This window comes from Pagrus major, chromosome 14 (genome assembly GCF_040436345.1).
Source record: "Pagrus major chromosome 14, Pma_NU_1.0".
Taxonomy (NCBI): Eukaryota; Metazoa; Chordata; class Actinopteri; order Spariformes; family Sparidae; genus Pagrus; species Pagrus major.
Window position 1 is genome coordinate 20,311,512 of NC_133228.1, and position 22,679 is coordinate 20,334,190.

Genomic DNA, 22,679 nt, shown 5'->3' on the forward strand with positions numbered 1-22,679 from the left:
TTTTGCTGTTGTCCACACTCTCATAAGATCCGGACTTTTCCTCTTATCTTCGTCCTCATCCATGAACACATGCGTCCTCTTCTTCCAGTTTTCTTGAATAATCAAATGATATCACCCTCAGTGCGTAATGCTTAATGGGAGTCTTTGTAGAGCTTTGTTAAAAACGCAGCCCCTCTCAGTCCACCAGTGTCTCCGAGCGGGGACTTGATTTCCTAACCAGTGGTTAACCACAGAATACATTTAATCCAGCTGCAGCCTTGTTGGGCAGCCTTCAGCTGGGGGATGTTTAGACTAGTGAAGCGAAGGTATGACAAGGATGAAGCCAGTGAGGCTTTTCTGGGAAAGAATGGGGGAATTCATTTTCGAGCTGGAACCCGACCCCTCCAAGCAGATCATTATCTGGAGTGGATTTCATTTTATGTCCTTGGACAACTTCCTAGAGGGAATGAAGTGTTGAGATGCGGATCACCGCAAAACTGCTGCAGTGTTTCCATTATCTCGTGCCGATGAGTAAATGAGAACAGATGATCCTGATCTCGCAGTTGAGCAAGAAAGAGTAATAAATAATGTTTTATCTGTCGCTGCCAAGCTGGTATTCTGTCTCACTGTCTCACTCAGGTTGTTTATTCTCAGTTGTTGTTGTTCTTCTTCTTCTTTCTCCTGAAGTGAGCCCTCCAGCTCTGCATCTCATCTCGACTGTCCTTGTGAAGCTCCCTGCTGGCAGTTGACTTGACATGCTAGCAACCTAGATTAGCATAATCCCTTTTGTGCACTGCTGGAAGGATTATAGTTACTTTTGAGGCTACATCTTTCATACCTATACATCATATTAACTTTAATATAAAGTGCACATTATGTAAATGACTGTAAATCCCTGCAAAAACCAACATTTTTCTCTTGCACACCTGTTGAAGTAGCTTAACTAGGACTCTAAAAACACAAATAAATAGAGTTAACAGTTTGTGGATTATGATAACAATAATAATAATGATTTACAGTTCTTGAATTAAGTCGATCTCAAGATGAGTTATGATGTGTGTGCATTATACCTATCAAACATCAGCACTGTGAACATGTCAGCGTCACCTGAAGGGCACCTTAAGCCTAGACTGTCTCCTAAAACATGTAACCTATTACATTTATAACTGTCTCCCACACATATGCTTTACTTATGCGAGCTTAATTATGTTTAGCAATATTTTTATTTTTTTTATCCCTCTGAGAGAACAACAACATCCGCAATTGCAATTAACAAGTGGAAACTCTGCCCTCGCCGCCCTCCCGTCTGCTGGTGGAGTATGATAATTATTTTGAGATCTGAACTGAATATAAACCATCTGACACACCGGTTTTATCAGTGGAATGGGAAAAAATAAAGGATATGTAAACAAGTCAGACTAGATTTAAATCTAAACGTAAGATTATCTCAGTTAGTGAAAAATATAGTGCTTGAATTAGATGTTTTTGCTTCATATTTGTGCAACATGTAAACAATTTCAGTTGAAAATCTGTCTAATAAACAGCTCAAATAAAGACAAGTTACTTATCAGGACACAGCAGTGACATTTACTTGAATTAAGTCAAAAGATCTTCCGTGATCCAACTTAAAAAAGGAGCAACTAGATTTTTTAATACAAATATAAGATTATTACACTTAAATCAGCATCTGACGTAATTACTGCTTGTTTTGTGTTACTCCTCAGCTACTGCTGGAACATCTGGAGTGCCTGGTGTCCAGACACGAGCGGTCGCTTCGTATGACGGTGGTGAAGAGGCAGGCTCAGTCTCCCTCGGGGGTCTCCAGTGAGGTTGAGGTCCTCAAAGCGCTTAAGTCCTTGTTTGAACACCATAAAGCCCTAGATGAGAAGGTGAGTGTGCCTCCTTTAGCATATTTTTTAATGTCGAGGTCTGCCTAAGCAGTTCTTACAGTAGTATCAATGTGATTTTTATAGTTTACATGTGCAGTTTACTGTGTTTTCCAGCTAACATTTGTTGGTTTTAGCCTCTACAATCTCCTGCCTCCTCACAGCCTGCTGATTTGTGACCTTAGCCCCTTGTGTGACATCACCACCGCCCCTGTAATCCATTCATCCTCTCCTCTAAAAGCCATCATTTATAAAAGCACATCCAATGGCATGCTGTTGAATGGAATAAAAGCCGTCAGGGGGCAATCCCAACTCGGACCACTGCTAACTTCTAAGCCAGGATCAACCTCCTCTTGAGAGCCGGCTTCCTATTGGGCCTCAGCAGCTGCGGTGCACGGTCGCCACGCGGTGCAAGTAATTGCTCCATCACAGCCGCGACAATCCAAGAGGAAGACACTCTTGAGTTCACAGAGGAAGAGGGGAATCTCCTCCCCAGCAACTGGTCCCTTTTAAAAGCAATAAAAGCCTCATAACGCTGCTTTGAAGCCTCAGCAAAGTGTTATTGTGAGGAGGACAGCTCACTCTGCTGCAGCAGCGGGGCTTCTTCTCTGCTCTGTTAACCCCTGACTGACTGGCTGGACTGGAATTTAAACAGTTTTCAGTGGGGGGATAATTGAGTGCATTTCTATCCAGACCAGGAGATCTGCAGGGAGATCATAATACATGTCTGTCTGTTTGTTTTTATGTTCAGGTAAGAGAGAGACTACGGGTGTCACTGGAGAGGGTGTCCGCCTTGGAGGAGGAGCTCACAGCAGCCAATCAGGAGGTGAGAGCTGCCACAGATAATGGATGCTGCAATACATCTGAATCTTCTCTGTGTTGTACTTTGTGTAGCATTGTGTCCTCAGGGATGGATGGATGGATGGATGGATGGCTGATTGGGTGATTGGATTGATGATGGATGGATGGATGGAGGGATGCACTGCAGGATGGATGGCCGGACGGATGGATGGATGGGTGATAGACGGAGGGAGGGAAAGATGGATGGATGGATGATGGATGGATGGACAGATGGACAGAGGGAGGGATGTATGGATGGATGGATGGATGGATGGATGATGGACAGATGGACAGAGGGAGGGATGGATGGATGGAGGGATGAACAAAAGCAAGGCTGGTTTGAAAAATAATACACCGAGGCAGTGAAAAAAGTGTGATACCTAGAAAATGATATTAACATAATGACATTTATAAAGATTTAAAAAAAACAGAATAATTAGAAACAAACCTGTTCACAAGAGAAGTCAATTATTTTTGACATTTTTAAATTGCTTCACGTAAAAAATGAGAAAAAAAAAGAAAAATGTCAGAAAGATATATGTATGGATACATAAAAGTGAAAAGCAACCCTGAAACTGTTTAAAAATGTCATACCTGTGTCCAAAAACCCACAGAACAAATGTACAGGATTATGTTCTGCTTATTTATGTGGATGTAAATCTACTTCAGGATGTGACGCGTCCTGGATCGAGTCCAGAGATGTGTTTCTGAATTATGCATCAACTCAAACACCGAGGAACAACCAGAGCACTTCTGCAGGCTTCTCAGCAAGCACAGCAAAACATTGTGCACACGAGTGACCAGCATAGCGCTGACAGAAGAAGTGGCCACTTTTGCTCTGGTGGCCTAACTTCCTTCTCAACCTCCAGGCTCAGGCGGCCAGAAGTGCCAGAGCAAGCCCTTGCACTGCAGATGGTCCTGTTCCAGCTGAGAATAACCCTCAGGCTGGCACTTCACAGCCTGTCAGACATGCCAGTCTGACACTCAGACCTAGAATAAAAGTCGGTAAGGAGAGGAGAGGAAGAAGGGAGAGGGGGAGTGAGAAGCAGAGGGGGTGGTGGAGTGGGTGGAAGGACAGACAGCGAGCTCAGGTTGGAGAGGAGAGAGGAGGAAATGCAGAGGACAGAAATAGAGATGGCAGGTGGGAAGCAGAGGAAGGTTGCGTGCGGAAGTGTGTGTGTTAATGAGAGTGCAGGGCTGAAGTCGGTCCGAGAACGTCTGACAAGGCGCGGAGACAAGAGGCAGGGAGCTCACAGACAAACTGGGACTGTGATGGTTCGTAGCCCAAAATTAGACGTTGAAGGATCTGAGCAGAAAGAGAGAGAGAGAGAACAGTTAGAAAAATAATGTGACAGGCTCCTGGCTCCCAAAGCTGCCGCTCATTTTTCTTTTTACAGCTTTTTGGACAAAGTCTGCTTTTCCAAACTGTAAAGCCGCTGACAGATGTCTCAGCCGAGGACGTATCTCTTTGAAGATATTTCTCACATCGCACAGCCAAGGTTAGAAAGACCGTACTGTACTTCTGTGAGTCTGCACCCTCATAAATGGTTAACACTAGAGCTGTCAGCTGCGTGGACAGATGAGTGATTGGACCTTCAGGCGGTTAAACCCCTTCTTTTGCGAATAAAAGTGTCCACGCCTCAGAGGCTCCAGGGAGGGCGAGCGGAGCTGGGAGCCAGTGAACCGGTAATTGATTTGTGATGGAGGTCTGGCATGGGACTCCCCCCACCCCCCCTTTCCCTTCTCCCCACGGGGGCTTCAGACAACACGACCATGCCTGATGAAATCATCGGCCTTTGACCTCACGCGGTCACAGGTGTTTAAGTGGCCACACGCTGATTACTGCTGGTGATTGCAATTTGCTGCTATGGTACAAACTGAGGCGGACTGTGTTGGACTCCATCTGAGGATGAATTGTTGTTTTGCAGGGGGACAAAGGGGAATTAATCAACAGCGGGACAGAATTTGAAAAAACTTCAATATAACTCAGCGGTTAATTTGCATGACAGCATGTTGCTGCCATGGCGGAAAAAGAAAAAGTTACTGACACAATGCTTTTCACCACATCACCTCATCATATGCAAAACGTATCATGTTACAACATAAAAAAAACATATCAGACTTATTCAGCTGGTGTCCTCAGGGTGAGTTTGGCCCTTTAACAAGCTCATTTCGTCCCTCATGATTGTGGCCAATTAGCCCATTTAATAGTTAGGTCTGTTGCAAAAAACCCTCTTGTTTACTTTAAAAGATTGAACTCAGGCTGTTTAAGCAGAGGTCATTTACCAGAATCAAACTGACAGTGGGTTTCTAAGATTTAAAAGGTGCATTGTTTTTTTCCCTGTACTTTTTTTTTTACATATAAGGTTTTCAATTGTGAAAAACAACAAAACAAAGTGGAGAAAATAAAGTGCATTTAACTTCTGAGGTTTTCAGTTCAGACATGCCCCCTTCACATCATAGCCTATAAATATAACCTGGAAATATCTTGTAATAACGTTGAATGCAACATTATGTTTGTATCTTATAACAGGGTGAAAGGTTGCTGTAATAACAACACGTTATAATGTGATACTGTTACATTTTTCTTTTTCTGGTGTGGCAAAAATATGCTTCTGTAAGACTGCATGCATAGGATCATCACAGTAAGAAAAAACTGATTTTGGATTGAAGCACACAAGAAAAGACAGTTAAACCAGCAACACAATGAAAATGTCAATGACATTAAGTCATTTTTATCTACTGAGTCGAAAAGGTCTAACATAAATAACGTAAGTGTGACTCACAAATGTCAAACTCAAAGTTCAGAGATAAATGCTTTACTTGTTATTTATTAAGAATTGAACTGTCAGCATGAGGAGACAGCTGTCGTCAGATTTTATTCTGGATTCCAGAAGTTTGTAACATCAACTGATTTCTGTTCTCAAACCAGCGAGCAGAACAAGACAAAAAAGAAAAAGCCAGAAATCTCTCGTGTGAAATAAACAAAATGTTCAAACTTGGATAACAATCTTGTGTTCATGTAGAAAAAAAGAGCCAATTGAGAAAATTGATATGTTTTAAAAAACAATGTGAGACTTGTTTTTGTAATTTCTTGATACAAGCTCATTTCTGTTGGAAAACAGATTTTTTTTCTCATCAGTAGTCAGACAAAGACAGAAAAACCAAAGGTATCACAGGCAAATTCAATCCTTAAATAACAAGAGAATTTTATGCTTTCAGGATTTGTGTCTGTAAATGTGTGTGTGTGTGTGTGTGTGTGTGTGTGTGTGTGTGTGTGTGTGTGTGTGTGTGTGTGTGTGTGTGTGTGTGTGTGTGTGTGTGTGTGTGTGTGTGTGTGTGTGTGTGTGTGTGTGCGTGCGTTCACATGCATTTCCTTCAGAGTATGTGATTGATTGTATTGTAAGCGCACTGCACCGGAGACTTGCATGCCCCCGAGCTCTCACCTTGACAAAATCAATCTTATGTACCGTAAGAAACGCCCTCCCCCCAGCTCTCCCTTCACTCCTCCTCACGTTTGTCCAATTTCTCCTTCATCACATTACCTCAGACAGTCCTCTCCATCTCCGTCTCCATCTCCATCCAGTGCAGAAGTGCTAAAGAAGGATGGGAAGATCAACAACATCTGGAAAGCTTCTCCTTGCTGACGATGCATCTGTAGCACCCCACCCCACTCATCATTTGTTGTGCCTTTACATCACGGGTGGTGTCTGTGTTTGATCTCTGAGCTGGAGAAATTAAAGACAACCTCGCAATAATGGTACAGAGACATACGGAGGCTTAATCACGCCCTCGTTAAGAATAATGAACAGAGACGTTTTGTAGTCAGTGCACAACGGCGATGAAGAAGCCAAGCTGTTGCCGGTGAAGTCTGAGGCCGAGATTAATGTGAGGAGAAGCCAGGTTATAGTGGATGCGAGGAAATCATCTTTTACTGCCCCGTCAGTGAGGGCAGGTTTGAGTTCAAACCGGATTGTGTCAAAATCACTTGAGAGAGTTGTTGGTTTTATCGGCGGTCGTGTCATCGATCGTGCCCGGGGCTTCCTTCACTGCAAATCTCAGTTATTGAGAGAAATGAAGTTTTCTCCCCCCAGAACAGAGGCCTTCAAACATCCCAGTCTGTTTGTTCTGCACAAAGATGACCTTCCAGTTCTGTGTTAGCAAGTCCTTTAGAAGACGCTGTATGAATACTTTATACTTGGTTTTATACTGTGATGCGTTTTTTAAAGATGGATGCGATATCTGAGCCGCAGACACAAAGAAAGAAAAAAATAATGTGTCACATATGCCGAATTTACAAGAAGGTCTAAATAATTAAAATTTGTCATAAAAAAGCATTTTGCAAAGTTGATGAAGTCCCTCTTAACTCAACAACTCACAAAATTGAGAGATTTTACAAGGGAGTCTGGGGAATTTCTCTCCCTCTTCATCTCCTTGCTGTTGTTGAGTGAAGTTGATGTGGCTGATTTGACATATAGTATGTCGACGTTAAATGCAGTACAGTTGTTTCTTTCCTTGTTAAAAGAGTGAGTTTGTTGAGGCATCGCTTTACCATCTTGTCTGCTTCCTGTCTAAGTGTGTCAGTTAAGCGTAACCAATAAAGGACTCCCTTAAAAAACGCTCAATTTTGAAACCTGTTGCATCCGGAGCAACTTTATAAACTTTGTGAAACGCTCACTACAACACATTCCGAACTATCTGGGCCTTCTTTTTAATTCGGCAAATGTTATACATGACGATATTTCTTTATTTGTGTGAGAATCGAGCGAGCCAGTAGTGGAGCTCAAACGACAGCTGTATGATTTGCCAAATTGCTGCAGAGTTTTGCAAAGCCGCACTGAACTAATCACTTTTACGAGGAGGTTTCACAAGAAGTTGACATTTTTGATGGGTCATTTTTTAATGGTTTGTGTGCTTCAAATTATAAACCCACGAGTTTCAGGTTCGTGGAAAGTCTTGTTTTGGAAAGTGCAAGGCAAAGTCTCTGCAAAGTCTCAGGGGCTTCAGATTGTTTATGAGAGACATGCAGCAGCAGCAGCAGCCAGGCCCACTGTCTACATTTGTCTTAAGTGATAATCACATGGTGTCTGGTGAGGAAGAACCTGATTATTGTTGTTGTCGGTCACCCATCTGACAGGATTATGACTTTAGGACAGTAGCTTGAGGTGGTGAAATGAGACACGAGGTCCTGTAGGACATGATAATTATAGTTATTGAATCAGCTGCTTTCAGCTTCATGTTTGTTTCCTGCAGAGAGGGACATACTGTAATTTACTAGCATTGCATAAGATGGGAACCGGTTCTGTCTGTGATATAACATCGTCTTGTTTCTCTGAACCTCCAACATAAACACTTCCTATGTGCATGCAGGTATTCTGACGTTGTGTCTATTTCTAATTTTTGCACTTTGTTTGCTGTCCTGCAGATTGTGGCCTTACGGGAACAAAATGCTCACATTCAGAGAAAAGTGGCTTCCGGAGACGGAGCAGAGGATATACTGGAGGGCACTGAAGCTCAACAGAAGGTCCACGGCAAGGTGAGCCTCCCCAGTAATAAAGTGCAATGTGTGTTTTAAACACATGGATGGACAAGCATTTTATTATTTTTTTCTGCTGACTGCAAAAGTGGAAACTGTCTTCTTTTCCTAATAAGCATTTGGCAAGTGCAGGAGGTGGTCAAGCTCGGAACCGATCTAATTGGGCACAAAACCAGTGGTTCGAATTGAACTGAGCCAATTAAGAAATGCCTTTAGGTCCTTCACAGTAGTTTTCTATACATTTTACACCCGTCATGATGTTTTATAATGCTCTTCAAACCCTTGACCACATTGTCGGACACAAACTGAATCCCTTTTTTGTCCTTGAGTTGGAAAGAAATATCAGAATCTGTCTCAAAACACCATGAAAGATATACAGTTCAGCTCTTTTAATAAACATGACATGATCTTGGTATCCTCAATTTTCCCCCAACAAAACTCAGGGTGGGAAGCTCATATGCTGGGATACTGTTATGCTGCAGTGCTCAGGTTGCAAGTTGTATAAACGCCGGGAATCTGACAGATTCGTATCATTTCACCACTCTCCTGATTGATCAGCAAATGAAAATATGATGGATTGTGAAAATCCGGAGGGACATCCAGCCATATTTCTAGTTAAAACAACATATTTTATAACCTGTTAGCTAATGTTAGCATTCAGCTACTTGCTAGCTAACAACCATTTGTTTACATCCAGTGTGTTTCACTTCTAGGCTCAAATAAATGTGTCCCAAGATGTGCTTTGATATTTTTGCTCTCGCTTAACACTATCAAACAATAACCTTCGCTAGGAAGTGGCTGAATGCTAACGTTAGACGTTTTCTAAAGGAAGCTAACAGGTCATCAAATATGCTGTTTTACCTTAATATATGGCCCAGTGTACCTCCAGATTTTCATTATCAATGATCTTTTCAGTTGCTAATCAAACAGGAAGGGATGAAATGATCGTTTGTAGGACTTGCAAACCTGCAGTACGACTTTTGAGCTTCCCACTCGGAGGAAAATGGCCGCCGTGTGTATATGATCTAATGCCTTTATGTTCCTGGATGGAGCATAAAGGTCCTGTGTTGTAAAAAAGTGAGATTTCCATGTCTGTTTTTATCATAAAGAAACATGGTGGGCGGTGCCTGCTCAGCCCTGTGTGAGCTGACCAATCAGAGCTGACTGGGCTTTTCAGGAGGCGGGTTCTTAAAGAGACAGACACTGAAACAGACAGAGGGTGAATAGAGGTGCTGCAGCAATGGACAGTACGTGTGAAAATAATGTGTTTTTTCAACATTAAAGCATGTGAACAGTATTTAGAAGTCATCCAAAACAAAGGTATGAACCTGAAAAATGAGCATGATATGGGACCTTAAAGTTTCATATATTTCAAATAATGACACAATAATAAACAAGCACGTATTTACCTTGTTTAAGCATGGATCTTGGCTTCAATATGTCATTTGTAATGATCTTCAAAGTCAAAATCCCTGCAGTAATCATGTGTTTTTGTCTAAACCTCTGCTGTGGTTGTATTACACAAATAATTGTTGGTCACTTAGTCCCGCCCGCTGTTTTAATCGTCAGTATATCACTTTGAAATATTGCAAATTAAAAGGTTTTGCTTATATATTTAGCAAGGTGACCTACAGTCGGGTGAGAGCTCTCGCTTTGACCTCCGTCTCCCTCATTATGCAGGAGCACACGTGGGCATGCACAGCTGAATACAAATCTGCCTCTGATTATTAATTTATAGACAGACTTGTAACTGCTCCCACATTTACTAGATCGTACAGAACAGCCACTGAATCAGAGCTCAAAACAGCCGAAACCCCCAAATCCCAAAGCAGACCTATGAAATCCTCTTTTACATGCAGACGGCAGCATCTGCATCTCACAGAGGATACCTGGGTAGATCAATCAAGATGCTATTACTTGGCTGGTCTGCTGCAGGAGGGGCAGGAGTTGGGGGTAAAAAGATGAGGAGGGTATGCAGAGGGATGGGCTAATGAGGAGGCAGCTATCGTCTGCTCTGTTTTGCAGAGATAAAAGGAGCGAATATGAGCGTGTGTTGTTTTTATTTTTGCCTGCAAAAGAAATTGCATGCGTGTGTTAACTGCTGAAATATGTGAGGATGAGAGTGAGGGCTCCTGCAGTGTCACTGCAGACACAGGGACCGACAGATGTGTCAAGGGGGAATGACAACCCCGATCAGCAGGATCTTCTTGGAAGCTCGATCCTCTCCAGCTGATTTGCACGTGCCCCTGTGGTTGTCATTAATGTGACAGGTGGAAAGAGGTAGAAGAGAGAAGAGAGAGGGGAAGGAAGGAGTCAGAAAGGAAGGAAGAAGGAGTAGCTCTTTAAAGTGCATATTGACCAACGGAGCTTTCAAAACCTTTAGCATTGACCTGGATCAGCCTGATGACCGGCTAATGCAGGCTGACAGAAGGGGCCTGTTGCTTCACCATTTTCATTTTTCATTCAGGAAACATCCAGCGCTTGACTCTAGATCACTCCAACAACAGATTAACTGACACCTGGGTTACCTTTTACTTTCATAAACCAGGAAAAGACAACACTTATGCCGTATCACGACAGGACAATATCCACAATCTGAGACAATATAAAAATTCACATTACAATAATGATATAATATCGATATATTGCCCAGCTCTTCTTTTTAGTGGTGAGTTAATAAGTAAAACTCGATTAAAACATGCTATGAATACTATAAAGCTAATTTTTCTCAGCTGCATTGATTTTATTAGCGTTGGCTTTGGATTTTATTGACACTAAACGATAGTTACAGCCATACTGGTGCCAGTTTTTAGTAATTCTGTAGTTTTGTTCTATATTAGAGTCATTTCCTCTATTTGCAACAATTACAAAGTCAATTCACCAGAGATTTCTGTCTCTGTCTGTGCATCGCCCTGCACAGCTGCACACACCTGCCTGTAGTGTATAAAATGAAGTGTATCTTGTGCCTTAAATTGTGACATTTTGTCTAATTCTTAATAATTATTCTTAGTAATGATTCTTAACAAAGTGTTTTATACAAAAAAATAAAAACCAGACACGGCAGATAAAATGAGAATAAAGGGACATGAACATGAAGGAGATTAAAACAATGTGACCGTTCAAAGAAAGCTGCTCAGAACGTCAGAAAATCAAAAGCAGCTTGTCTTTCCAGAAGAAAAAGAAATCCCTGTTGCTCCGGATAAACCACAAACCTCACTGTGAGCAAATTTTCAAAAGGATTGTTTGGTTGGAAAAAGTCTAAACTCCATTGTTTCTCGAAAAACCACATGAACCACATACGGGACAATATTTACTCACATCCACTATGTCGGCATGTTAATAGAGACATATATCTCCAAACTTGGGTTCAGATCCAAAACTCTGCTTGGCTATAGTTTAAATTCTCCCCATCTGGATGCCAAACTCTGCCTGAACTCCGTCTCTTGTTATAAATTTAAACTTCCCCAGTCTTAAAACAGGTGTCTCCATGTTACCAGACTGTGAAACGGGCACAATAATGGGAGCTACTTGAATAATGTATCGTCTGTGGGACTGTTGAGACGTTTCGCAATAGAGCTAAAACCTTAAAGTCGGTCCCGTTTTATGGCGGCGGCCCACTGCCGGAGCGCCGGTATTAAAATCAGCGGTGTGATTTAGTGGGTCTTGTTCCCTGCTCGGGTGAATCATTGATCACAGGCAGCAGGCGGAGAGGCCCAATTAGGTTTGTCCTCACAGATGGATGGGCGAGGACGGGCGGCTGGGCCTGATATAACAGAGAGACGGAGAGTAAAGACATCACTTCGGCTCAATCTTCACTTCCACCCGTGATACAATAATCACATTTGAACACAAACAGTCAGCTTTGTCATCTTAAAGCGCCGTCAGTTAGCCGTGATAATAAAGTCGCCTTCTGATGAGCTATTCTCAGCTCTGAACCTGCGTAAGTCGGATCTTTCTGCCTTCCACCCTCGCCGATCTTACCTCACGCAGAGCTGCACAGAGTGAGAAGTCAGCGAAACCTAATCATATTACCGACGCAAGTGTCAAAGCAATTTTTTCCAGTGGAGTCTGGAGTGATTCTCATTAACCAGGTCTTTGTCACCATCCAAAATTCAAAGCAGAAAAAGAGCCAAAGCCTTGAAGTGGAATTTATTTGGAGTGCTGATGTGTGTGACTCTCAAAAAAGAGGAAATAGTGTCTGAAGTGGGAGAGAGTCTGTTTTTTTTCCTCAAGGATCGCTTCAGTACACCACAGGACAGGAAATCAAAAAAATAGTTTTTCATCTGGTGAATTTTCAGTTTGGTTAATGTTTCTGTTTTTCTGCCTCCTTGAGTCAAATTTCTGTTTCTGTTTTCCGAATGTTTTCATTTATTTTTTACCGTCAGTCCCCATGTGGTAAAAACACATCTTGTAAAGAGAAGAAAGTGGTCGAAAAGGCACTTTTTAAATTGTTGGTTTGATGTGTTCATGCACTTTAAAGGTGCACTATGTAGTTTGGAAAACAATCAATCTCAGAAAGTTGATATTTACAACACTATTGAGTAATTATACGAACTCAGAAATAGTTATTTGATGCATTTCCATATAAACAAGCCGTCCAAAACACTGTTTGAAGCTAGAAAGGTCGCTACTTAGAAGGGTAGAGTCGATCTTGAATACCTTTTATATCTACTGACTTAAATTTTAAAATAACAACAACTTTACTGACCACATAACTTTGTTTCTTTGAATGAATAGTTTATTATTTTGCCACGAGTTAGCTGAGAAGATTGATACCACTCTTGTGTGTGTATGCTAAATATTAAGCTACCGCCAGCAGCTGGTTAGCATAGCTTAGCACAGAGACGGGAAACGAGGGGAAACCGCTAGCTTGGCTGAGTCCAAAGGTAACAGAATCTGCCCACCAGCACCCTCAAAGTTTGCTAATTAGCGTGTTACATCTCATTAGTGTATCTGTACACAAAATACTCAAAATGTTTACACTTTTTACGCATTAAAAACAAGATTTAATCAGTTATTGAGCTTTAAAGGTGCTAATAGATGGATTTCGTTACCTTTACACAGAGCCAGGCTAGCTGATTACCCCCCAATTCCAGTATTTATGCTAAGCTAAGGTAAGATTAAAAGTAAAGTAAGCTAACGTAAACGTGAAGCTAACGTAGCTAATCGCTGTAGCTTCATGTTTACTGTATGAACATGAGAATGGTATCAATCTTCTCACCTGACTCTTTGCAAAAAAGCGAATGAGCCTATTTCCCAAAATGTTGAACTTTTCCTCAACTACTGTGGTAATTCTTAATTCACTGGTTTGTAATATTTAATACATTTTTAATGCCTTTGATAAAAAGAATTATGTAAATCAGAGGGAGTCTTTGAGTTTAGCAGTAGTTAATTTCCAGGAGATGTTCTTGGAGATCCCTAGATCAAGAATAATTGCCCATCCCTTTTCTCAGTTTTCTCTCCTTAACAAAAAAAAAAGTAATGTTTAATTCTGTTGTCAAACCTCAGCTAACGTTCCTCTCCCCTCTCTTTACTCATCCCTCCCCCAGCGTCTGTCCAACGGCTCCCTGGAGTCGGCCCACGAGGCGAGCCAGGTGGTGGAGCTGCAGGACCTGCTGGAGAAGCAGAACTACGAGCTGGCCCAGATGAAGGAGCGCATGTCCTCCCTCTCCTCCCGGGTCTCCGAGGTGGAGCAGGAGCTGGAGACCGCCCGCAAGGACCTCATCAAGTCGGAGGAGATGAACAACAAGTACCAGAGGGACATCAAAGAGGTTACAGCACACACACATTTGCAAAAGGGAATAACGGTCGCGAGAGAGAGACATCAAAGACGGCCCGAAATAAGCTTCTATTAGCATACACCCTCACACACACTCCCGTCCTCTCTGCGACTGTATGTGTCCATCATGCACACACAGTTTAAGGCACGATGCTTCCTTAAAGTGCGAAAACAATTAAGCAATTACGCCAGATGTACTGTAGATCAGGCAGGCGACAGCGCGCACCATAAACACTTCACAAGGGTTAAAAAAGTGTTGACTTGTAAACACAAAACCAGCCGCTCTCCTGGAAAAATGAGTGTTTATGTCAGAAAATTGGCAATTAAAGAGCCCAATCATGAACCCATTCAGTTCCCGTGTGTGTGAGGTGAATATGTGAAGAGGACTGGATATGAATATAAGCTGATCCCCCCACAGCCCTCAGCTGAAATTGCTATTGATTGCTAACGATGCAGGCAGAGGCAGCGATTGTGGGTCTAGCTTTATCGGGCCCGACCCCGTGTTATTATCCCGCGCTGCCTCCTCTGGGAGCCGCAGTTTACTCAGCTCTCCCAGCGTCTGATATTTTTGAACCCCACGTGCGCCCGCATGGGTTTGTGTCTGCAGCGATCCTCCGTGCAGGAAATTAACTCTCAGGGCGGTGCAGATAGAAACCTCGCTTCGCGGCAGCAGTGTGAGATACGACATCGCAGCTGCCACTTCGTACTTTATGAAGCTTTATTGTTCGTACATATTTCTCGTGGTCGTTTCATATATGGAGCTAATCTGATGGAGTTTGTTTTCTCAACTTGCAGCTCTGATTTGTGTTTACGTTTCAAGTTTAGTGCTGTGAGTTAAAGCCTGACCGACACCTGATTTCTGGGGCTGATGCTGACACCGATATTTGGATTTATCAGCCGATATACACACAGTTTTTGCAGTGATCCTTTCAAATGAGGTTATGTGAGAGACAGAAGCAGGATATTTTAAAGTTCAACAATAAACTTGATTGTCGTAATTGACATCAGTGCACCGAAACTCACAGAACTTACTGAGAATTTAACAATTATAAATTATTCCAAGCATTTTTTTCTTTACATATAGATACATTACATCTGGGAGAGGCCACTATTGGCCAACCAGTATGTCTGTCTGGCTTTACTGTGAGTATGGAGGTCTGAAACTGCCAATATCAAAATAAATAAATAGATTGATTGATTAATTAATTAATTAATTAATTAATTAATTAAAAGCTCAGCAAGTTAAGTGGTATTCCATTATATGCGCCAAAAATAATATTAAAATAAATGTAGGTCTTTACTTATTCATAAAATGTTACTTTTTTTTTTTTTTACATACTTACTACTAATTTGCTTCGGTATTTATTTTAATTTTATTTTTGGTGCCATACATGGCATATTTTTATTTGTCCATGTATTTATTTTTTATTTATTTATTTATTTATTTTGGCAGTTTCAGTCCTCCATATGTGAAAGCTTCTAGACATGTTGTAATTTTAGTCTTTCTACTAATGACATGCAGCTGCTTTATACTCATAGTTCAGACACAGTTCACACTGTCATGGGAACATTTTGCACAATTATTTTAGAAGTTTCCGTATTAATCACAGTTTGTAAAATTAATGTTTTGTAATGCAGTAATGGCGCAACAGAAATCCAGATATTAAATAGCTAAATTAATGTTTAAAACTAGCTCCAGATGATTTCAGGGAAAGTTCTGACCTAAAAGAAAAGCTGAAATTTAAAGCAAAGTAGAAGAAGAAATGTTTCAAATGGTTTTCAGAATGCTCTCATCTTTATTTACTGTGTGTGTGTGTGTGTGTGTCTGCAAGCAGGCCATGTGTCAGAAGGAGGACATGGAGGAGCGGATCGTAACGTTGGAAAAACGCTACCTGAGCGCCCAGCGAGAGTCCACCTCGGTGCACGACATCAACGACAAGCTGGAGAACGAGCTGGCCAACAAGGAGGCGTTCCTCAGACAGGTCTGTATAATCCAGGGGATTGTTTGTGACGTCAGAGCGACTCACGATCTTCAATCCTGAGGGATTATCAGGATACTTTCCGGTTCTGTTTGCTTTAAAAACTTTCTTTGTCCAATGGGTCCAGGTGGCTGCTGAAATGGGTCATTGATTGTTGAAATGTCGACATTATTCCAACCAAAGAACTGGAATCAGAAGAGAATAAAACATGCATGCAGCTGGTTGTGCAAGATAGTTCCTGTCAGTCAACAAAGCCCTTAAAGCTGGCCTATAGAGGTCTGGCAATCAGAAAACCTCTTGACATCCTGTCAAAAAAAAGAAATGTCAGAGGAAATTACTGCTCGGGAAGGAATTCTGATGGTTTTTACTTTAATGTTTACTTCGAGCAGATGCACATGGCCCGAAGTCACCCTACACAGTACAATCAGAACCATGGTACAGATTTATTCTCCCTTTTTGATGATTTCCTCGTGATTCACTGCAGCCAATTACATAAATTGCCTGGCCGTGGAAGATTGAGTGACATGTTCATGAGCACAGGCTTAAGCACCAGCTGAGCTGTGGAGGGATAGAAAGAAAGAACGGCACGCTAATATTAGCACCAGTAATCATGGGCATGGGTACAGACGCCATGAGACATACAAGCACCTCTTTGCTCTGCTGCGAGGAAACTTGCTGAGGCACCGAGCGATGACTCCGATCAAGAAACAGTTAGACAACGTTAGACAACCTGAATATGTGTTTGCATGAAAAAATCAAGTAGCGTTATGATAAAAGTGAGTTTTAAGAAGAGATTTAAAGGAGGTCACTGAGTTTGCCTGCCTCAGATCCCTAGGCAGGGAGTTTTTCAGTCAACATTCCCCTTTTGGCTTGTAAGCAAACAACCGTAAGCACCTTAATCAAGTTGACTTCAAGACCACTGTTCAAAATAAATGCTTCCAGAAGCCCCCTTAGAACGGACAGAAATACCCCTTTAAAGCCTTCGGGGTTCGAGCTCATGCTGCCACACGCTAACGCACATCCTCGCTGGCTGTGCAGCGAGTTTACTTGTTGCCGTGCCAGAAGCTGAAAAACCTCCGGGATCTGGCCACTGATGTTTAAAGATGAGTCGATCGGGGGGGGGTGCAGGCTTGGCCGTCGGTACAGAGGGATGATGGGATGAGAGGAAATGGCTAGCAAAAAGGCTAAAAAAGATGGATGGAAGGGCACCTAGGGAGGATATCGTGCGTAAAAACACAGTGTCGTGCTTCCCCAGTGTCATCTCAGCCACCACCGGGATGGTGAAGACAGAACATATCACCGACACTCAAGCTCGGCCCAATACAGTCTAATTATTGCATATAGAGCTGCCAGGCCCGATGCTTTGGGGAGCAGAGCATCTGTCGCAGATGGCAAAGGGCTGCCGAGCCAACCCTAAAAAAGAGTCTTAAAACCGATCAGAGCCCCGAGGAAAGCAGGGAGGAAAAGGCTTAACACGCAACGAGGAAATGCAAGTCGCTCAATGATTTGATTTCCATCTCTATAATGGCAAGAACTGTATCCGAACGCCTAATCAGGGCAATTACCGGTATCTGCTGAGTAAAAAGTTGCTTGTGTCACACTTGGCAAGCGCAGCGCCGCCGCTATTCTGACTCTGTTATGGTGCTATTTTGAAGACGGGGTTGAGGCGCGTTGCCAGAGCCTCCAGTCGCCAGGCCTCCTACTAAAGACGGATACGTGCGATTCTATTTTCTGCCGGGCGATGATGCTCTGCTGACATTCAAAGGGAGTAAGAGGAAGAGATTCGCACTCACAGACATGAGCACAAATACTGTAAACTGTCCTTAGATTACGTCAGCGGCACAGAAACGCAGGCTTCTGTTTCTTATATCACTCACTGTGTAAGCACTTTTCTTTAGCATATTTTAGTAAGAAGCCTTTGTGTTTATTTTAATCCACTCCGGTCTTATTCGGCTGCTGATTGCTCTTCCACCATGTTTACCTTCCATCTAGGTAATAATGAAACTTATTAAATCAGTACAGATTAATTGTTTGCAAACTATTCTCACTCAATAATTCATTCCAATCAGATCTACTTTACTTTTCTTTCTTTCTTTCCACGATACACTTCTATCAATTAATTCCTCGCATCACCTGTTGGGCTTTTATTGTGAAGGATCTGCATGAAGTTGAATTAAGAGCCATTGCTGCAGGAACGGGTTGTTATTTGTTTATGCCTGCCCTGTTATCATTTAATTGAAGCATTTACAGCAAACAACACCTCGTTAAGCATTTAAACGACTACCTGTTGGCGATGTGTGCGTTCACAGATGGAGGAGAAGAACAGGCAGCTGCAGGAGAGGCTGGAGCTCGCCGAGCAGAAGCTGCAGCAGACGATGAGGAAGGCCGAGACGCTGCCGGAGGTGGAGGCCGAGCTGGCCCAGAGGATAGCGGCCCTCACGAAGGTAGGAACGCGCGCACCTACGCGAGCGTACTCTCTGTTGACACATTTCCCACAGATGCCCTCGTCTCTAGATTTTTTTTCTATGTGTAAGTGTGCACGTGGTGTCATGTCATGACGTTTCAACATGTCCCTCTCCTCTTCCTCGGCCACGTAGTCTGACTCCAGCTCCTCTTCCTCCCCCGATGATTATCACTTTGTTATGGAAGCTAAACTCCAAGACATGAACTCCATTCTTAGGAAGGTAGTCCCACAGGGCATCACAGCTACTGCCAACTCCTGTAGAGAGCAGATTTCATTCATTTATCTTATTAGTGTTTTGTGGCGAGCGTGTTTACTGGGATTCTGCTCTGGCTGTTCTACCACCATGGGACAGCTGCATGGCACTTCTGGCTGGAGCTCATACTTGGCAGTGCTGGAGGAGCTCTCTTCCTCTTTCATTCTGTCCTTTGGTGGCCTCCATCTTTTCTCCTTTGTTTCAACCAGCTCTCTCTGCAGTTGTGCTTTAAAAAAACGATAGACATCCATCTTTGAGTTTTTGGGATAGAGGCTTTGGCTTGTGTCGTCGCCACTGCTTTTTTCTTTGTTGCCCGCGAGGCCGTCGAGCAGATCGTCAGCGTATCATCGTGCCCTCTTTTTTTTTTGTCTTGTCTGTGCTGTGATCCACGTGTAGGCGGAAGAGCGTCACGGGAGCATCGAGGAGCGAATGAGGCACTTGGAATGCCAGCTGGAGGAGAAGAACCAGGAGCTGCTACGGGTGAGTCACAGCGGAGGCGTCGTGCCAGGCAGCGCTAACCAGGCAGCGCTAACCGGGCGGCCACTCCTGCATGAGCGTGACAGCTTGAGGCGACTGTGGCCGATGACACCATGTCTGATTTATCACCGGTGACACTTGACCGAGTCAATATTTCACACACTCTGTTTGTAAAAATGCTCACACGTGATGCAACAATGCACATGAGTGTCTTCACAGTCACATTTCATTTAAATATCATCATAGCATACCCAAAATGCTATAAAATCTGAGTTGATGTGTACAATGCTCGTTGCCAGCTATCTTTTCCAAACATCTGGCATCGCTGCACAGACGGTTCATCTCTCGTTTCCCCATCCACCTCGGGTGTGTTACACAGTTATCTACACAAACGTGGTTAATTATTAAAAGTACACGTTAGACGGCTGGTTGTTTATCTATAAATACAGGTGCCTTCATAACTACAGTCGGAAATTGATGCTAAGAAATTCACAGTTCCAGTTTCAGAGCGCTGAGAGCGTCCTCTGTATGGAAGATATTTCAGGCCAAAATTTCAAATTAAAAAAATTAAATTGTTATTTTATTTCACTATGAGGAATAAACAGGCAGAAATTAAACATCAAAAAGAAAAATGAAAAGCAAACTTAAAATGTAAAAATGACAATTTGAAAATGCAACTTGAATAAATGAAAAAAGTGACATTTAAAATACAAAAGCTTGAACCGAAACGCTCAAACTGAAAGCTTAAAATGTCGAAATGAAATCAAAAATTTCAGTGCAGCTGTAGCTCAGGAGGTAGAGCATGTCGTCTAGTAATCGGAAGGTCGCTGGTTCGAATTCCAGCTCCCCACAGCTGCATGTTGAAGTGTCCTTGAGCAAGATACTGAACCCCAAATTGAAATGCAAGTCCATTTAAAATAGCAGTGGAAGTAAGACGAGGGAAACATCAGAAGTGTTTTACAAAATGAGCAAGAGAAAAACTTAATTAATTTTGTTTTGCATTTGCATTTAAAGTCTGTCATCAATTAAATCAAGGGGAAATAATCAGTAGATCTCAGAAATCTTTGTAATTTTATGTAACTTTAGTGAAAGATTTTTGTATTTTCATGTTAAAACATGAGCCAAAAATGTTGGGAATGACTTCTTTTAAGTAGCTTTACAGCAAACATTCTGAAGGTGTTGTGGCCGGTAGACAGACTTTGAAATATTCATATATATAATAATAATATATATAAAATTTTCGTCCCTTCACCCCTCCAGGCTCGACAGAGGGAAAAGATGAATGAAGAGCACAACAAGCGACTGTCGGACACGGTGGACAGACTCCTCACGGAGTCCAACGAGCGTCTTCAGCTCCACCTGAAGGAGAGGATGGCAGCCCTAGAAGAGAAGGTCAAAGATGGCTGCCATGTTGATTGAAACCTATCAACATTAGTTGTGTCCAGTGAACGTCAGGAGGAGAGGGAGCTCATCGCCTTGTTTCTTCTCTCTTTGCAGAATCTGTTAATCCAGGACTCGGAAGGTTACAGGAAACAGTACGAGGAGTCGATCCAAGAAAAAGTAGGTCGCAGAGATCAAGGAATGATGATTACGGTTTAATAAAGGGCTTTATAATGGAGAAATAATAAGGCTGACGTTAGTTTTATTTTTTATAAACCTCTGCAGTTGAATATTGATAAGGTTTCCCGCATGGGGGGAAGATAATTAGATAGGTTTCATAAGCAGAAAGTATCACTCTGTCACTTAGTATTCAGCAATATGACGATAATGAGCCCCACCGGCTCTGAGCCGCGTCACTCCGCAGTGTTGACATAACACCAATATGACTACTGTACTGTGTGATAATCATTCTTTGGACGTTTAACATCGTAGACAAGTCCTGTAATCACATCTCGCCCGATTGTTTCTTCCAGTCGCAGCTGGCAGACGAGATTGAGAAGCTGAGATCAGAGCTTGACCAATTCAGATTGAGGGCAGGCTCCCTCACAGAACCCACCCTGTCACGGTAGGTGTAATAATGTTGGACTTACCGTATGTGGGTTTCTCTGCAGCCATATATGAGTTAAGATCACCGGACCCTGAAAATCTCCTCTGAACTTTGAACTTGTGAAATTGGCTGTTCGCTAAGCTCGGCCATGATTTGATACAGTTGCCTCTAAAGCTTTCTGTTCTTGCAGTGTACAATGATAACAGTGTCAAATTATTTTTTATTATTTTTTAAACAATAGGTCCTTGATTTTAGACGGAAGTAGACAAATCTGGCATCCCATTTCGAGCAAGTGATTCCTGTTTCTGGCATTAGGCTGTGGCTAGCTAGCTAGGTAATTTAGCTAACATTAGCTTCATAAGTTGGTTGAAAACACTGTCTCATGCTGAAGCATTTTAAAACGTTTTTGTAAAAGAGGTCTTAAATATGCACTCAGTAGCTACAAACTGTACTTTATGCTAAAATAATTAGGCTAAAGCTAAATGTCCCGCCAAAAAGTCAACATTAACGGCTAACGTTGCCTCAACCACTGATAGCATCCAGGACCGACTTCCACAGAGTGGGTAATCACTACAAAGTACATGTACTAGCTGTAAACTAGCCTTTTCATTTGTACATAACAACCCAGAAACTAATGCCTGAAATAACTCTACTATGACAGAGAAGTAAGCTAGCTAGCCCAACATGCTAACAGCATGAAGCAGATAAATAGGCTACATGCTTGTGTTTTTGGGTCTAGGAACAGCTAGAAGAATAAACACCACCCTTCAAACTCTTTAGCATGTGTAGCTACACATTTTGAAGAGTTTAAACTATAATTAGTCAGTCACTGTCAAGGGATTAGCTAACAGTTAAATGTTTTAGGTGGATTAGCACCTGCTGCACCTCTTTTGCTACCACGCACCACTTTTCTCCTTTTACAGACTGATAGGAGAATAAAGACAAGCTTATCTGAGCCTCTCCTTGGTGGTGAGACTTGCCAGTCTGGTGCTTCTCAGTAATGGGTCCAAACAAAAGTTAGATCCAGTTCACTGCAGTTCTGGAGCGCACACACAATTAAGCAAACTGTATGAGAAAGATGGGTCCACGTCCAGACGTTAGTCAGTATTTGGACACCGACTTGATCTTTCCCAGAGTCAAGAAGGCGACATGATGATCTAAAAAAGAGGTTTGTAGCTAAAGTTGCAACGTAGCATCTCCATTACTTTGTCCTTGGATGACATTGTCTGGCTGAGATCCAGTAGAGATTGAATAAAAAAGCCCAAAATTCAGCCACACATAACCGATGCAACCTAAGATCGTGTACGTAACAGGAAGCGGATAAAATGCAGGGAAACAGATGTACTCTCTCCAGCAGCAGCTCTGTTATTTTATCTGTCACTGATGAAACAATTTGCTCCGCACTATTGTTAGAAACACTGGTATCACTGCACTCTCCGTATCTATTCTTGGATGTTTTTCTGGCTTCCCTTTCATGCTGCATAGAGCTCTAATATTAC

General features: G+C 42.4%; 1 protein-coding gene across 3 annotated transcripts in view; it reads left to right on the forward strand.

Annotated features, from left to right (window-relative positions):
• The window catches only part of ppfia2 (PTPRF interacting protein alpha 2), a 174,131-nt gene that overhangs the window by 129,329 nt on the left and 22,123 nt on the right, over positions 1-22,679 (forward strand). For all 3 annotated transcript variants that reach the window (XR_012180060.1, XM_073480546.1, XM_073480547.1), the window contains exons 4-13: positions 1,704-1,868; positions 2,617-2,691; positions 8,131-8,241; positions 13,791-14,012; positions 15,856-16,002; positions 18,309-18,443; positions 19,113-19,196; positions 20,454-20,585; positions 20,691-20,753; positions 21,107-21,198. Coding sequence is in view for 2 of the 3 variants with exons in the window: in XM_073480546.1 (XP_073336647.1) it covers positions 1,704-1,868; positions 2,617-2,691; positions 8,131-8,241; positions 13,791-14,012; positions 15,856-16,002; positions 18,309-18,443; positions 19,113-19,196; positions 20,454-20,585; positions 20,691-20,753; positions 21,107-21,198 (1,226 nt within the window). In the remaining variant the exon portion in view is untranslated. The remainder of the gene's footprint in view (positions 1-1,703; positions 1,869-2,616; positions 2,692-8,130; positions 8,242-13,790; positions 14,013-15,855; positions 16,003-18,308; positions 18,444-19,112; positions 19,197-20,453; positions 20,586-20,690; positions 20,754-21,106; positions 21,199-22,679) is intronic.